The sequence below is a fragment of the Callionymus lyra genome, chromosome 11 (assembly GCF_982586985.1).
Source record: "Callionymus lyra chromosome 11, fCalLyr1.hap1.1, whole genome shotgun sequence".
Taxonomy (NCBI): domain Eukaryota; kingdom Metazoa; phylum Chordata; class Actinopteri; order Syngnathiformes; family Callionymidae; genus Callionymus; species Callionymus lyra.
In genome coordinates this window covers 22,138,132-22,156,079 of record NC_141828.1, presented here as the reverse complement: position 1 = coordinate 22,156,079, position 17,948 = coordinate 22,138,132, and the positions used below count along the sequence as shown (strand labels likewise).

The 17,948-nt window shown below is 39.0% G+C and overlaps 1 protein-coding gene across 3 annotated transcripts; it reads left to right on the top strand.

Annotated features, from left to right (window-relative positions):
• Positions 1–824: 824 nt before the first annotated feature.
• Positions 825–17,085, top strand: xpo5 (exportin 5). 3 transcript variants are annotated; one of them, XM_087803013.1, is made up of 34 exons: positions 825–890; positions 968–1,094; positions 2,243–2,364; positions 2,434–2,506; positions 2,589–2,726; positions 3,113–3,295; positions 3,377–3,403; positions 3,476–3,661; positions 4,912–4,988; positions 5,052–5,096; positions 6,183–6,273; positions 6,372–6,455; positions 6,732–6,857; positions 6,919–7,009; positions 8,508–8,633; positions 9,500–9,606; positions 9,675–9,830; positions 9,902–9,943; positions 10,000–10,089; positions 10,156–10,355; positions 10,412–10,514; positions 10,583–10,764; positions 10,837–10,937; positions 11,385–11,481; positions 11,567–11,703; positions 11,796–11,893; positions 11,960–12,006; positions 12,069–12,175; positions 14,268–14,327; positions 14,394–14,488; positions 14,552–14,659; positions 14,715–14,852; positions 15,655–15,819; positions 15,935–17,085. In XM_087803013.1, the coding sequence occupies exons 2-34, from the start codon at positions 993–995 to the stop codon at positions 16,079–16,081; spliced, it is 3,651 nt and encodes a 1,216-aa protein (XP_087659139.1). In that variant the 5' UTR covers positions 825–890; positions 968–992; the 3' UTR covers positions 16,082–17,085. The 3 variants fall into 3 exon arrangements, with proteins under 3 accessions (XP_087659139.1, XP_087659138.1, XP_087659137.1); XM_087803012.1 differs by having other exon boundaries at positions 868–885; positions 9,678–9,830; XM_087803011.1 differs by having other exon boundaries at positions 868–885.
• The last annotated feature ends 863 nt before the right edge of the window (positions 17,086–17,948 follow it).

Genomic DNA, 17,948 nt, shown 5'->3' with positions numbered 1-17,948 from the left:
AATAGTCTCCCTTAAGTTTTCTTTTAATTTGGTTTATTTATATGATGTTTGTCATAGTATAGTACAAATGTGTTTGCACCTTATACAAACAAAGAGCATAATAAACATTATTATTCTGTCAAAGTTGTGAAAAGATTTCGCAGATACAATTGATGTTGAGAATTGTTTATAATGTATTAATTTGAAACAACTGAGACGAAATGCTTTATTTATATTTCGTCATTCCAAGCTTTTTTTATGTACTCATCTTTGCAATGACACATTGTATACATGTGTGTACTTACCAGTGAATATTTATTGTTCTGCTTGTTTGTAAGAGAGCACTTAACTAATGTTATAGTAGTATGTTTATACAATTACAATTATAAAAAATAAATCGGCACTGGCTCACCTATTCATCTCAGTCTCCACCTGTTCCTCAGTTGTTAACAAAACATCTAGATAATTGAACCACTCAAATCTCTTTCTTGTCATTTAAAGATGATCTCTTTAACATTTTCTAAATGAGAACCATGGCCTTCGAGGGGCTCAAACCGCTTTAAACAAAACGCTATTTCATGAGAGTTGTTTTTGTTAATAGCTCTTATTTTACTTTTATTTATTGTATATCCATTCATTTGTTTTTATTTCAGAATACACTTGCAAAAGGTTTCTGATGTTTAAAAAATGTAAAATAAAAAAAACGATCACTTTTTTCTTGCCTTGTTTGAATCATCTTGATGATCTGGATAACAAAGGAATCAAACCCGAGATTCTAACCCTATAGAATTATATAAACTATATACTAGTACCTATCGCGGTTTTGTCTGCGGGTGGCTCGTCGTCTTTTAGATAGACGATCGCCTCGGAGACTACACTTCCCATCATGCTGCACGGACGGCGAGCGTAAGGTTCAAACTCGCGATACTTTTTTTGGGCACGTTGGTTTCCTGTGATCGCAGCTCACTGCTGCAGCTTCTCCTCCCAGGTGTGACCCCGTTATTCCAGCAGTCATGGCGGACCCGGTGTCTGCTGCCTGCGAGCAGCTCGTCAAGGCGGTGACGGTGATGATGAACCCGGACACCAGTCAAGTTTACCGGCTGGAGGCCCTGAAGGTAGCACCGTCAGTTAGCTTCACATGCACCACCAGTGCAGGGTTTTGGACCAGGTGGCTGTTTAATAAAACAATATTAACCACTTGTAAATGTTCTCAGATACTTTCTTTGCTTTGTTCAGGTGTTTATAATACTTTGAACCGATGATTAGTTAGTAAATCACACGTTTAAGTTTTGTTGGTAAATTCTCATTCATTCCAAATGTTAACATGTGGACAACCAGTGAAAATAAACCAAAGAGTCAAAATAAGCAACATATTATAACCCTTCCTACAGTTTTCTAGAAAAATAATAAGATTTCACAATTAATTTAGGTTAATCTAGATAAACAATGTTAAAATAAAGTTAGCATATGCTCTTCAATTCTTTTGTTTGTATTATCATGAAAATATATGTTTTTTGGTGGTTATTATCAGATAATGAGACAATAATGATAGATTCCAATATTTTAAAAGGATTGTTTATTAAATAAACGTAATATTGTATTGATACTGTTTTTCCCATTTGTTATTGCTTTATCTTATTTAGTTATTTTCTCTGTACTACCACCAGAATAAAGTGTCATCAGATCAACCGTGTTCAAAAGTGTTTTTCAATGTAGATCATTAAGTGTGTGTGAAATAAGTTGTATACATATATATATAGATAGATATAGATCGATATATAGATAGATATTTTTTCACCATACTATATTGATGTTCAACAGCGCAGTATTATTATTATTAATTTTGTAACAATTATAAAACACTTTCTATAACTAGTATATTAGGAAAATTGAAATCTGTTGATATACCTGTGATGACTGAGGATGAGGGGATACAAGTGGCTCCAGCTGCTTTTAAAGCTGATGTTCATATTTTTGTTTTCAGTTCCATTAATTCAACCAAACAAGAACAATCACCAAGTTTTGTTTCCACTAAATGGAGAAAAAAGTACTTTGTTTACACAGTTGCAACATGAGAGGTATAAAAAATTGTTGTTTATTTGTTAAACTTTTTATTGTTAATCAAAACACCATCCAAAAAAAGTTATCGGTAGCTACCATTAATTGTAAAGTGCAGTCAAAAAGTTCAGCTTTTAATTCCACTTATTGTTCAAAAAATCTTGAATATGTTTTTTAAAAACATCTTTCACTGTTATTTTCACAGTTTTGTGAGGAATTTAAGGAGTCCAGCACACTATGTGTGCCCTGTAGTTTACGCTTGGCCGACAATGCACAGCCTGCTGTGGTGAGGCACTTCGGTCTGCAAATTCTGGAGCATGTTATCAAGTGAGTGAAGCAAATCAGAATGATTTTAATTCTCTATCTTTAATATTAACATCTAAAATGCTCTTGCAGATTCCGATGGAACAACATGCAACTTCAAGACAAGGTGCAGGTGAAAGAATGTGCCATGCAGCTTTTATCAAAGGTAAGTTTTTTTTTTTTTTTTTGTTCAACAACTCCATCTCTTTAAATGAGGTTTGCTAATATACAACCATGACTTTCACCAGGGAACTCGTTCAATTTTGGAGGAGGAGAGCCATATAAAGGACGTGCTCTCCAGGATCATCGTGGAAATGATCAAGAGAGAGTGGCCTCAGAATTGGCCAAATATGCTGACGGAGATGGAGGCGCTCACCAGCCAAGGAGTGAGTAAATCCAACACTATTTGCTATAATATGGTTTTAATTTCTCTTATTTCTTGAGGTTTATTTCCTCGTCTTTGAATTGTGATAGTTCAACACAATTTTTTTAAATTAATTCAGTTTCTACTCATGTCAACTAAGGGTTGGGATTATTTTCAGAGAGATATGTTCCTTTAAGAGTTATAGAAAAATGTATGTTCATTTTAATGTAGTTACTGGAGCTCAATTGTCTTCATCTTTGTCCAAAAAGACACTTAAAAGGTAGAAAATGAATGAAATTAGAATTTTGGGTAAACTTTTTCTTCAAATGATTTGTGTTGGGGGTCTGTGAAAGGTTTTCGCTCATGAAGATTCGAAGATGGAAGCGTAAATCCTGCTGATGTTTGCAGGAGGCACAGACAGAACTAGTGATGTTGATCTTGCTGAGGTTGGCCGAGGACGTCATCACTTTCCAGACGTTGCAGAGCCAACGCCGGCGAGACATCCAGCAGACCCTCACCAAGAACATGGACAGTATCTTCAGCTTCTTGATGGCCATTCTGCAACTGAACATCGAAGAGTACCGCAAGCTGGTCAGTTAAAGGCTTTACAGTCATGCTTCTGTGCACATTTTTAAAAGATTGCAACTGATTCCCTTTCAAATTCTTACACAGAAAGTGTCCCAGGAACATGAGCTCAAGGTGAGCCTCTTTGACGCAGAACATTTCTGATATAAATGACAAACATTAAAGATTTTTCTTCTATCTTTGCAGGCCAGAGCGCACTGTCGCGTTGCTGTAGCTGCGCTGAACACACTCGCTGGTTATGTGGACTGGGTGTCTCTGGTCTACATAACCTCCAGAAACTGTCACTTGCTGGAGATGTTGTGTTTGCTCCTGAGTGAACCTGAGCTGCAGCTGGAAGCAGCAGAGTGTTTGCTCATCGCCATTAGTCGGAAGGTTGGTAGGACTTGGAGTTTTTTTCCACAATACATTTTTACATCAGGGAGACTTTTCGAGAAGCAGCGCTGCCCAATTTGAGAAAATGACAAGAGTAAGATTTGAGTGTCAAGACAGTGTTTTCTATGTTGATTTATACGATTTATGAATGATGTCCTCACCTCCTTCCTTCTGCATCATATGACCAGTTAAAATATGTTGATTATTAATTTCTTAAAAAGTCACAAATCTAAGGCAGTCATTGATTGACTTGCAATAATTATTTATATCTTCTTTGAAAATGAAATGTATGAGTTACAAATAAAATTACTATGTTTTAATGATCACTTTCTCAAAAAGTCTACATCCAAATGTTATATTTTAATATTTCTCTTATTCATCTTTCCATTTCAAAGGATCTGAAACCTATTGCAGGCTGAAAACTAAATGTGTTTTAAACGATAAATGGTTATTGCACAAAATAATGAATAATAACAAAGATAAGTAAATAAAAGGTAGACTAGCTTGACCGCCGTTCAATGTCAGCACTGTTGTGTTAAAATGTTATGTTATGATGACTTGATACTCTTGTATGTAGTGATGCTTTAATGACAGATAAACTTACCTTATGTTGCTTCTGATTAGTAATAATTATAATAATAATGCATTTTATTTACAGGCACCTTTCTCGACACTCAAGGATGTCGTACATAAAATGAAAACAGCCATGCATAAAGACAGATTGAAACAAAATTAAAAGAAAACAAAATAATCAGGTGCAATAAGAATATATTATATATATTGAACATATACGATTTGAGTTCCGATTTAAAATGATCAAGCGAGTCCATGTTTCTGAGTTCAGATGACAAGGAGCAAAACGGCTGAATGCTCTGCTCCCCATGGTGGTGAGACGGGCAGAGGGGACAGACAGGTGTATGGAGGGGGAGGAGAGGAGGATCTTGGGGTGCGGGAGGGAGTGGACATGGAGGAGATCGAAGAGATATGGGGGGCATGAGATTGATTAGTAGATATTACATGATTCCCTTCTGTGGTTAGCTAGGTTTATGCAAAACGGACCAGAGTTTCTATCGTCTTGTCCTTCTTTTCTTGGGCTGTCTTTGCCCTGCCATGCAGATAATACTTTTGAGTCGACAAAGCAGTTGTATCCTCTCTATCGTAGGATGGCAAATAAACATATTTATTGCAAGTCGACGTTTGGAAGTTCCAGGTTACGAAGCTCCAAACGAGGTGTGTCTTTGTCACTTCAGGGCAAACTGGAGGAGAGGAAGCCTTTCATGCTGCTCTTCAACGATGTGGCCATTCATTTCATCCTTTCTGCTGCGCAGTGAGTACCGACACACCTTCTCACTTTGACTCAACATCTTTACTGACGGACGTCCGCTCGCAGGTCAGCTGACGGACTTGCAATTCGCCCCAGCCCGTCACATCCACAGTGAGTATTCATGTGATGGCATTTAAACTGCGAATGGATGGAGTCACAAGTTTGGACTCTGATGTAGAATTGAACCATCGTACAAGCATCTGTAATAGCGTACAGGAGTTGCATGCCAATTCTGGAATGTATGATCTCCTATTGCAGTTTTTTAATTTGCATTAATAAGCCACATCCGGTTCCAGCGAGTATCTTTAGTTCACCATATATTGACAGGATATCAAATTGATGGTTAACAAGTTTCTTAACTCCCAAGAAGGTGACAATTAATAAACCATTGAAATGCAGAGAAGCAGGACTTTGCACCCATAAAAACTGTCAATACTGTAAGACCATCTAAATACTTGGCAGAATCACATGCACATGCATTGAGAGAATGCATGCACATGAGTATACTTAGAATGAATGAGGTGGAGAGAGCCATGTTGGAAAGCACATTTTTGCTGGTTAGAAAGTTGGACGATAAAAGACGTTTTTCTTTTAAGTTTTTGAGCGTAGTTCGGCACATTTCTGAAGATTAGAATCAGAAACTTTTATTGCCAGTGTTGTGAACACAACATTTTGATATTTTTTTTGGTGTCTGTTCAGAATAAAATGATGAAATGAGATAAAACACCAAATAAGCAATAGATAAACAGAACCGAGCACCAAGGCAGCCATACTGCGGCGCCTATCGTCACCATAAACTTTAGTCAGTTTAGGAGCCGTTAAAGTCCTACAGAGCAGCTCAAAACACTGATGTTAAATGTAACAGTTTGCTGAAAAATGAATACATTTCCGGGAGTGAGAGTTTGTTATTGTACATTTTCAAAAGTGTAGTTATTTAGAAATCAACTCAAAACACACAAAATCACATGGTATTTTCAAATAATGCATTTGTATTATGGAAAATATTCAATCAAATCAGTAACAAAAAGTATCTTCAAGATCTTTTTATGCAGCCCTGGTTGACAAGGTCAGAGGTCAGGGGTTTGCTGAAGGTCTTCACCTTTTCTGGGGGGGCTGTCACTGAGCAACACAGACTTTTTCTTTTGAAGACACTCATGAATGAACAGATAAAGCAGGTAAAGCAGCCTTTGATTCCAGATCCGCGGAGGTGGTCGAGCGTGGATACATCTTTCTGAAAAGACTGTGCCAAGTTCTGTGTGCCATAGGCAGCCAGCTGTGTTCTCTTGTCGTAAGTTTGCAGAACTTGATCACATCAGATATATTTAGATATATCTCCCACATCATTCACATTGATCAAACTAATAATGGATGCTGGTGTCTCCGCAGGGATCGGAGGTGAATGTGGAGGTTCCTGCCAATCTTGGCAAATACATGGAAGCCTTGTTGGCGTTTACCACACACTCCAGCCTGGTGAGATTCTGACTTTGACTATATTGGTTCATGTATTACGGGACCGCAAGTCCAGTCTTTATGCTCTGGTTTCTTCCCTGGCACATCCATTAATGTCCTGTGTGACTTTTTGTACTTTTTGACCATTTTTGTCTTAAGGAACAAAATACTAAATATTATTTTCCTTTTTTCTGAGTGATGAACTGAAACTAAAGATTGTAGAGCTAACTTTCTTTGCAAGAAAGTTTTGACTTCGTCTAGTGGTCCTTTGCATTAACAATCTTCACTCCTCTGAAGTTCTTAAAGTCCACCACGCTGCCGATTTGGGGATCCCTGTTCAGACACGAGACCCTTTCCAAGGACGCCGGTTTGAAGGAGATGGCTGTGAAATACCTCAGAACGTCCATGATAAACCTTATCAAGGTTGGATCATCCAGTGTTTCTTTGGGTTAATGATAATAATAACTTCGTATCTGCTCCTTAGACCGGGTTCCCCACCAGGAATGACAACCCAAGCTGCCTGTACTCTCGTGTGGACTTTGACGGCGACGAAGACTTTTATTTCTTTTTCAATTGTAAGTATCGGATCAATGGAATAACATGGTGTTGTTCTCGATAACCAGTGCCAATTCCAATGAAGGAATCACCAAGGACCGGATACTTTTTTTTAGATGTAAAATGAATGTAGAATTGTGAGGGAACCTCTCTGCTTGAGACAGTTTGTCTCGCACACAGCTTTCTCCATGATTTTTTTGTTGCTTTTATACATGTTAAAGACCTGGGGCCTCTTGTACAAAGAAGTTTATGGATTTTCTACTAAAAATGGTCGAACACTCGAATCCAGAAAATGGTGCACATACAATATTCAGATGTATGAATCTGCACATGCACACGAGTGCAAGCACTTTTCCTTCGTACATCCCAATCAACTCAGAATGAATTGCACCCTTTCCATCCCCTAATTTACGTACTTAAATGAACCAGTCAGATTTTTTTCTTTACGCGATCAGAAAGAATAAATAAAAACATGGATTTAAACTGGATTTACAGTTTATATCCATTCATTTAAAACATTTCTGACATGGATCACATACTTATATTTAAATATTGCAGACGAGCTCCGGTGTAAATGTTTATATGACCCTGGTCTAGAAAGGCGCTATATAAATAGAGATTATTATTATTATTATTATTATTATTATATTTTACATACACGGCTATTAACGCGAACACTTTATTTACAGAGACGATCACGGGTTTAATAAACATCTTAAAATGGAGCTTAAAAAGAAAAGAAAAATTGAATCAGTAACTTGGAGTACTGAGTAGTGATGATGTTGTAAAGATGGTTTTAGTTTCATATGAATGTCTGGCGCAGCTGTGCAGTTGTTATGGTTCGTTTTGTTTTTTAAGTGTGTTTTTCAAGGAGATCTCCTCGATCACATGATCTCATGAGGGAAACTTTAGCTGCTTTCATTCTGCCGCTTCAGTTTGATCGAACTGAAGTGATGTTGTTTCACAAGAACGTCTGTGACTCTCGTGGAGAAAGACTTGAAGCATCAAACTCTTGATCATTTTGTTCGTTATATTATAAAAACAAGCTCATAATTCCTTTAAATCTTTTCTTAATAGCGGATTCAAATATTCAGTATAAACGATCGATGTTGTCTTAATAAATAAAGATCATCAATTTGGTAAATGAGAACATATTTATAAGTTTGTGAAAAATGTAATGTCCACTCGTCTAACTACAAACACCTGTGTTTGTTATTTTTTTAACAATATTGATCGTTTATGTAATATTGATGTGAACATCTCAGTATGACTAGTGAGGCTGACAAGCATCTGAGCAGTAAATAAGGACGTACGCCATCTTCAAACTTTTTGGTGCCCCCTTTCATTATTGATACATACATTGATACAACTTTGACGTGGAAAAGTACGTCCGTGCGTTTTTTGTGGTTACGACCCATTAGTACATGAGGCCCCTGGATCTTCAGCAACAAACAATCTTATAATATATTTTTTTAGTAATGGCATTGTTTTTATGATGTGTTTTTTTTTTCTCTACAGCTTTCCGTGCAACGCAGGGGGAACTGTTGAGGGTTACAACTCGCATTGTTCCCCTACAAGCTTTCCACATCGCAGCGGAGTGGTTAGACTTCCAGATTAGGAGCCCGCTCGACACTGGAGACTCATGTAAGACCTGATTTTAAGTATTTATTCTTTAAGCACTTTGCTTTCCTCCCACAATCCAAAAACAAATGCAGATTTACTAATCATTTGATTTAATCATATTGAGTGTGTGCTTGAGAAAAGATTACATAAGAAGGTATAAGAAGGTTCAGAGTAGACTGTACTTTCTGAGGAGGCTTCGATCATTTAACATCTGCAAGAAGCTCCTCTGCATGTTCTACCAGTCTGTGGTGGCCAGTGTCCTGTTCTATGCTGTGGTGTGTTGGGGTGGAAATGTGTCCAAGAGGAGTGTCAACAGGTTGGACAGGTTGATCAGGAGGGCTGGCTCTGTGGTTGGAATGAAGCTGGACTCACTGGTGACAGTTGCTGAGAGGATATCATTGAACAAACTACTGTCCATCATGGATGATGACAGTCATCCTCTGAACACTGTCATCAGTGAGCAGAGAAGCAGAATGAGTGCACGAATGCTCCTACCCAGGTGCAAAACAAATAGACTCAGGGACTCATTCATCCCTCGGGCTATTAAATTGTACAATTCTGAGTTCGGGGGCAGGAGTGGAGTGAAAGTATCTGGATGTTCTGTTCCATGTTAGTCTTTGTATCTTTGTCTTTGTTGTTTTTCTTTCCTTGACCTATGTCCTTTGTCTTTGTCTTTAGACTTAGATTGTGTCATCTTGTTCTTCCTCTTTATGTTCTTCTTATTTAATTTTTTATGTATTATTTTTTATTGTTTATGAAAAATTGCTGGCTATTGGTAAAAAACAATTTCCCAAAGGAGACCTCCTGAGGGATCAATAAAGTTTTACCTTACCTTACCTTACCTTACCTTACATTTATACGATGCTTTCTTTCTCGGGCTGGGACAGCCGGAGGCCTGTGCACGCTTCTGTCCCCGTCAGTGATCCAGTGGGACGCGATGACCGTCTTCATGGAGTGCGTGGCTTCACAGATCACCAAATCTCTGGAGGAGAATGTAAGTTTGAAACATGTTCAGCATCTGTGGACGGTAGAAGATCGCAGAAGGTTTACGTTGCTCTGCAGCAGCTTCCAATTGACGAGAGCATGAAGCTGCTGGAGGCTGTGCTGAGCTACGACACCAACGACCCCCTCATCCTGTCCTGCATCCTCACCAACGTGTCCTCGCTGTTTCCCTTTGTCACTCACCGGCCCGCCGTCCTGCCTCAGGTCCTTTCCAAAGTACGTACAGGTCTACAACACTTGTCGGAGCTTCTCGTCTGTTTCTAAACGTTTCAATGTTATTTCTACAGCTGTTCAACGCCGTTACCTTTGAGCTTCATCAGGAAATCAAGGTCAGGCACTTTTTATTATTTATTATTTTGGACACGACTAATGTTTGCGTCCACAGGTTCCTCGGACACGAGGGGTGAACAACGTTAGACGACACGGTTGTTCCTCCGTCATCCGTATTTGCAGGGATTACGCACGATTCATTCTGGTAAATGTCTTCACAGGGCAAATAAAAGTAAACGATAGTAACTCTTTTTTTTTTCTCCTCTCGCAGCCATGTTTCGACATGTTTTACGCTCACGCCAAGAAGCTTTTCTCCAGCGACTCCACCCTGACACACATGGAGAAGTGTTCCCTGATGGAAGCTCTGGTGCTCATCAGCAATGAGTTCAAGAACTTCAACAAGCAGCAGGCGTTTCTGGACGAGCTGATGGCCGCCTTGGTTTCCGAGTGGACGTCGGAGGAGATGAAGAGGTGCGGCTTTCGCTTTAGTCTGACCTGCAGGTGGTGACGTCAGAATTCTTTCGCAGGGCGCTTTGGGATCCTGTGGCTTTCCTCTCGTTTGTCGGGGCGGACCAGCTGATCAGTGACCAAAGCAAAGCCGCAGATGTAGCAGGGCCCAAGAGGTCAAGGGTCAGTGTTATTCTATTCTTCCAGCTACAGCTAAACACCTTCTGAAGTCTCGGCTCTTTCATCTACAGTTGAGCTTCTGCTTGTACTCACTCTTGGGCGTCGTGAAACGTTCTCGCTGGCCTGCAGATGCAGAGGAGGCCAAAGCTGGAGGCTTTGTGATTGGTTACACCCCGACAGGGGATCCCATTTATAGAAACCCCTGCGCGGCCTTGTTCCTCATCATACTGCCTAACCTGCTGGCTCTGATCAGGTGAGCCTGCGACGTTTTGTGCGTCTGTGTCTGTGTCTGTATCTGTACTGACCGTCATTGCTTCGACAACAGGACACAGAACAGCCTGTTCACGCCTGAGAACAGAGCTCGCCTGAGCCCGACCTACGTCCAGGCCTACGACATGATGGACGGGGAGAAGAACGTTGTACTCGGTAGATGAATCTGTCTCATCTTTTAAATTTTATATATATATATATATATATTCATAGAAATCTGCAACCAGGTCCGGCAAAGCTGCTTGTCTGTGTTCACAAGTGTTACAAATGGGTGATTGACAGCAGATAAACTTTAACCACATAACTTAGCAGGAGACACTAATTACTGCATCCATCTTGCTCAACGGTGAACTCCCATAATGCCTTTCCACACACTGATCTATTCAGTGACTGCTGATCGCTACAATACTGAATTAAATTCTAAGTCTATGTTGCGATTTCAAAAGTGATCGCCAGCTGTGATTGGTTGGCTGGGCGGCAAAGCATCTAGGTCACCGTTACTGAGAGGGATGGAGCCTTTTTTTCCAGAGAAAGCTCTTAAGCAGTATTTTTTTTTTCCTAGAAATTTCACCAATTTTTAAAACTTGTGTTTGCCTCACACAGGTCTGCCTCAGCCCGTCATGGACATGTCCGACTCTCCCGTGTACCGAACCAATCTGGAGCGAATGCAGGGATTTTTTCACCAGCTGTACGACAACTGGTGAGAAGAATATTTTTGCCAGTCAGTCGTTTATCTTCCGCCTCATCCTTCATCGAAACTGATCTCCCTCTCTTCACTAACGTAGCTTCCAAATCCTGGGTAACGCAGGTCTTTCCCTGCAGACCCAATTCTACACGGTGGACCTGCTTGCAGACAACATTGCCGGCTCTGCCTTCTCTTCTCTGGACCACCTGCCGGACTACAGAGTTCGCTCCATCATCAATATCCTTCAAGGACACGCCTCATAACTTTTGTAAAATTTTCAAAGATGTTGACAGCAAATTGGTTTAAAGGACTTTCCTGAACAGCAACACGGTTGTTTCTCAGGCAGCTGGTGCTCTCGTGTCCTCAGGAATTCTACGAGAGTCTTCTCTGTCCACTGCTCAGTCCTCTCTTCGTCTACATGCTGCAGGTCAGTCTTTGTTCGAACCCTCGCGAACCTCCAACTCGATCCGGCTAATTTCTTGTTTCACTGCAGAGTCTCAACACCAAGTGGCAGCTCATTAACCAGAGAACGTCCATCACGTGAGTGGCAGCAAATTAAAAAAACCTTTTGCCTAAATAAAGCTTTTTTTTTTGTACTTCAGTGGTGAGGAGGAGGAGGAAGTGCTCTGCCAGGAAAGTCAGGTGACACAGGAGATGTTGGAGGAACACCTGGTCCGACTCCTCACCAGAGAGGTGTTGGAGCTGCTCAGTGAGTTTCTTTATCCAACGCATCTAGTTTCTTTATCATTCATGTGTTACCTAAAGGCTTCTCAGTAATCTTGATATTCGGATCCCCGTGTTTTCTAAAGTATCTTCAGACAACGGCTTGAATTAATAGTTGTAAAATAATCACTTGTTGTTTTTTGTATGCATTTCTACCACAATATCTATAACTGAAGAAAAATTTAACTTGATACATTTGTCAAAAATGCCTACAGATTTAACGTAAGTCAGACTTAGGACTTTAGGAATTAGTAATAATAAGTAGTTGATGTGGACCAGGTTTTTGTTCCAACCGATCGAGCATGCGCAGTTTAACTAATGAGATTTCAGGTAAAACAAGTAACACCAGACTGACCATGTACATATATACATAGACGCCGCAATCGACTGCTGCCACCCACTAGAGCGATGTGTATACAGGGCGGCCATCTTGGTACAGTGCCACTTGCTCCTACATTGCATCACATCTATAGAGGTGTGCTGTGATAAATTGACATTATTATATATATTTATATTATAATAAAAAACATTTTGAATATGAGGAATTTGATAGATGAAACAAATATGGACCAAATCGGTCCAGAATTCAGCAAATAATTTTAATTTTAAGATTTAGAAGTACCTCCTTCCTTGTAGTTCTTAATACGCCGCTGACTCTAATGGCACTTGGTACAGTCGATGCGGTGTCTATGTATATATGTCTATGAGACTGACAGTCAACTGATTACACTCCTGAGACACCTGATTGGTCAAAAGGTGTCCTCTTGATTGGTTGGAACAAAAACCTGCACCCACTGCGGCCGTTGAGGATCGAGTTTGCCCACCCCTGCTGTAGGCTGTAACTTTGTCAAATAAGAGCATAAGAACAAAGACAGTTCCTCCTTCATGATCGTCAGCAATCGTCACTCTCACCACACCCGCTTCCCCCTCTCTCACCTGTCGCGGGCTAAACCTATTAAAGTAATGGGAACAATACATAATGTTACAGTATTTAACTTTAGTTTTTTTTAAAAATAGTTTGTGCAGACCAATCTCATCTACGAGAATTTGGTGTATTTCATGAGGTCCATCAGTTACAGGCCTGTACATTATAACAAGTTAGGTTAAGCGTAATAACGAATAGTTTTGTTTTGGATGTTGTTACATTTTGTATTCTGCTTTGTTTGATGATGATTCAATGATTGTTGTCTGGAAAAGCGCTATACAAATAAAAATTAATTACTTACTTACTTGCAAATAAATCTTATACTATGAATAACCTTTAAGAATCACAAAGTACTTTAAAAAAGAAAAAAAAACGATTCAGTTAAACACTGCAGTAAAAACAAAGTAAACATTATATGGAATATTTCATTTTTAAAGTCTACAGGGTTTTGTGGCTCCCAAGGTTTTCTTTCCTTTAACAAATAAGGTTGCCGACCCCTGGTCTGTTGCATCATTTTAAATGTATAACTCGTCATTTATTATTCGAAAGCCAATTGTGGATTAAAAAAATGAGGTGGAAAAACGAAGAAGGGAAACTAGGGTCTCCTGAACTAAGGTAAGGTAATGTAAAACTTTATTGATCCCTCAGGAGGTCTCCTTCGGGAAATTGTTTTTTTCCAATAGCCAGCAATTTTTCATAAACAATAAAAAATAATACATTAAAAAATAAAATAATAAGAAGAACATAAAGAGAAATAAGAAGAAGAACATAAAGAGAAAACTACTACTTCTAATCCGAACTTCACTCACTCAGGTAATTATTGTTACCTGTTACACTATTCACATAATTTTCCAAAACGTGTTGGACTACACTATATATTATAAAGAATAGATACTAGATAATAAATACACTGCTGTCGCCTCCTCTACTGAAAGTCAAGATGGCAACAGCGCCATCTGCTGTTTCTTTTTCTCAATAATTCCTCAGTCCGTGCTTCATGAATGAATGTAGATGTTAGTGAGGTTGTTCATCGTTTAACTGTCTCTTTAAAGTGATTGATTTTTATTGTTTGAGATTCAGGTATGTTTTAAAATACTGGATTCGAACGAGATCTGTCAAGTCTGGATCATGATTGTCGTGCTTCCTCCTGCAGTTGTGAGTTGCGTCTCTAAAAAGGTGGTCGAACCAGCCGCGAACAAAGAGGACAACGAGGGTGAGCCGTAGACATCAGTGTAGTCGCGTGGATTAAACTGACTCTAGGTCCATTCTGCCCCTTCAGAGGATGAAATGATGACGATGGCGGCCCAGCCGGCGACCTCTGGTCCGCCCGCCGAGGAGCTGACGGAGCTGGGCAAGTGTTTGATGAAAGAGGAGGTGAGGTTGAGGATGAATTAACTTTTCATGATGGCTGGTTTTAAATATCTTCTCCCCGAGCAGAGCATGTACATGAACCTGCTGACACTGTCCTTCACCTCGCTGTCGTGGAAAGACACCTCCAACTGTCAGCGCACGGCTTCCACGCTCTGCTGGACGCTCCTGCAACAGGTGGGTGTCTTCGACGCCGCCTTAGGTTCTCATTGATCCGTCTCTCCTGGTCCAGGTCGTGACCAAGAACCTCCTGACAGAGGCGGTCACATGGTTCTACACCAGCGTTCTCCGAGCGCTTCAGGTTCACGGTCAGCACGAGGCCTGTAACGCCACCCTCTGTCACCTGGCCATGCTCATCTACGAGAATCTGGTGAGGCAACGGCACAAGTTGTGCTTCGATTATAAATAACATTTCTAGATTTCATACTTTTTTTTTTTTGTTTATGATGAAAGTTGGTTGTTTTTAGGTGTTCGCAATATGGAACTAAATTGTTTTTTTTTTTCATTTGTGGAATCATTTTTGAAAGGTTAAATGATAGTTCACCAGAATTAAAATTCCACTAATTTTCTACTAACCCTAATGTCGACTAAGAATTTGGATTATTTTGGAGTAATCTGTTCCTTTTTAGAGTTATACAACAAAATGTTTTTTTCATTTTAATGGAGTGCCCGGAGCTAGGTTGTCTTCGTCTTCGTCCAAAAAGACACTTAAAAACATCCAAATATCTCCATACTGCTCGTCTGTAACGTCCATCTTGTATTGAAGCCTCGACATGAGAAATTGTTCAGAAAATAATTAAACGAGTGTATATTTTAAGAAGACTAAAACAATCTAAAAGTATAAACTTGTTTAATTTGTTTCTGATCAATTCCTCATATTGAGGCTTCAATTCAAGATGGACGTTACAGACGAGCAGTATGGAGATATTTGGATGTTTTTAAGTGTCTTTTTGGATGAAGATGAAGACGAAGACAACTGAGCTCCAGTCGCTACATTAAAATGAACAAACATTTTTGTCTCTATCTCTAAAAACAGATTGAGTAACAGATTACTCTGAAAATAATCCCAACCTTAAATCTACATAAGGATGAGTAGAAAATGAGTCAAGTTTAGATGAGCTATCACTTTAAATTTAGTCCGGCTCTCACCCAGTTGTCAATCCTCCCTCCAGCGGCCTCGGTACGTGGAGCTGGAAGCGGTGATGACTCAGATCCCCAACATCAGCCTGGACGCTCTGAACAGTTTCGATCAGAAGTTGATCGATCCAAATTTACCAAAGCTCGGAGAGAAGAAGAGGCGGGATCACTTCAAGAAGCTCATCGCAGGAACAGTCGGGGTAACTCTCTGGACACTAGAGGGCGGTGTTTCCTTAGAAACCTCACCCCCCGATTTTTAAAATTCTTTCTGCTGTGGATTTTTTCAAAACATATTTTCGCTCCCTCTGCCCACAGAAAGCTCTCTGCCAGCAGTTCAGGAAAGAGGTTCATATCCGGAATCTTCCGTCGCTCTTCAAGAAGCCGAAGCCAGAGAAGGATTTACTGAGGACTGAAGCTTTGGGGCTGGCGGCCCTCTTCTCCCCCGAGAACGACGCCTTGTAGGACCAGAGAGGTTCTGATGGACTAAAAACTGGCTGAAGAAGTTTGACACCATCCAGGGCTTCCCTCCATCAACGACGGTCTCCACCCTGCTGCTAAACAATCTTACTCTTCGGTAGCTTTAAAAGCACTCTTACACACACACATGCACGCACACATACGGGAAGACACACTTGCCAAACGAATAGGAAACATTTTATGTTGATTATTTAAACTATTATATTCACATATGATCCTTAATTCTCTGGACAACACTACGTGTTTTTTTCACGATATTTCTGCTGAAGTTTCACATTGATTTGTTTATTAAAGGGAATATGAACTGGTCAACCTCACTTGCCGCTCGATTCCACAACCACAGGCTGGACGAGCTGCCAGGTTAAATTCAAGGTCAAGACGGATGTTTTTTTGTGATTGTGTTGCTGCTGTTACGTAGAGGAGGAAGAAATGTTTTGACTGGATGAGCCTGAAAAGAGTCGCCGGGATCTCCTTATGTGTCATGAAAAAAAAAGAAACCTTTAAAACATTAGTGAAATGTTCGTGCCAAACGCAATTGTCATGATGATTATGAAGATTTTAGGAAGCTTTTATTAATTTTTTTGCATCAGCCAAGTTTTTTGTTCATTCACAACTAGGAGGACAATGGCACTACATTCCTGTTTCCAGTTTTTTTTTTCCAGTTTAATTTTTACTTTTTTTTTTTAAATGTCTGTCGAGAGTGATCCGTTTGTGAAATGTTTGCTCCAATAAATGAGAATTATTTTCCACATGTTGTCGATTTTCTTTTTTAAGTTTACTGTCCTTTAAGTAGCGTCATAAATGTCTTAAATTAAATCAAGGTTGAAAAGAGTAAATAGTGAGGTGTTTGCAAATTGGAGTTTTTCTGCTTCTATATTTAAAACATTTTCATAGATAAAAAGTTATTGGTGATGTTTGAACAATGTATGCGATGCTGATTTATACATAAACATTTTACTGTTACTGTTGAGTGACTTGTTTTTAAGCAGTTTATAATTAAACAATTTAATTTGATGCTCATTAATAAAAATGGATTGAAAATAGTTTCAAAATCTGACAGGATATCGATGAGCAAATAAATATATTTTTATAACTCCAGATTAAACGTCATTTTAAACTTAATTGTAATATTGTTCAAGTTTTATAATCCACTTTAATTTACAATTGATAGTGAGCAGCATTAAGTCAATATTTCAACAGTGTTCAGACTGTTGTTTCACGTCAAGTCTTGTGAAGCCATTTAAACTTTTAATGCTTGTATCAATAATTATTAATGAAGACTTGGTCGCAAAAGAGTAGAAACTTTTGTTAAATTGCAACTTGTAAATAAAATTACGCAATCTACTTAATTTGCTATATTTTATATTCGTGGACAAATCTAGTGCATCCTGACGTGTAAATATAATTTAGAAATTTCACATTACAGAAAAAGTCTACACGGCCTCGCCGGAGGGAAAAAAAAAAAAGTGTAAGATTTTGTTCTTGGCGTCAATCTTCAGCACAATCATTAACTATATCGTTTTTATGATTTTCTTGTTTTGAAAGCAAACACCATTACAGACCTCGGATCAGTTAAATAAAATAAGTTGATTTGAACTCCTGTTTTTGTATTATGACGAACACTTTGATGGTGGATTAGTTTCCTCTTTAAAAAAATAAACATTTCACCAATATGAATAATAATGACTTGCTCAAAATCCTGTTTGGTATTTTATGAAAAGCATGTGTATTCAGCTATTAGAATTTGCATTTTAAATTCAGTCAAGAGTTGACCAATTCATTTAGTAAATATAAAAAACATATATACACACACTATATATATATATTATATATACACACACACACACCTGCT

Bases quoted from the DNA above. Each gene is read 5' to 3' on its own strand.
- xpo5 (XM_087803013.1), top strand. From the start codon at position 993: ATGGCGGACCCGGTGTCTGCTGCCTGCGAGCAGCTCGTCAAGGCGGTG. The intron at 11,894-11,959 runs GTCAGTCTTTGT...GTTTCACTGCAG, and splicing joins TCTTCGTCTACATGCTGCAG to AGTCTCAACACCAAGTGGCA. The intron at 12,007-12,068 runs GTGAGTGGCAGC...TTTGTACTTCAG, and splicing joins AACCAGAGAACGTCCATCAC to TGGTGAGGAGGAGGAGGAAG.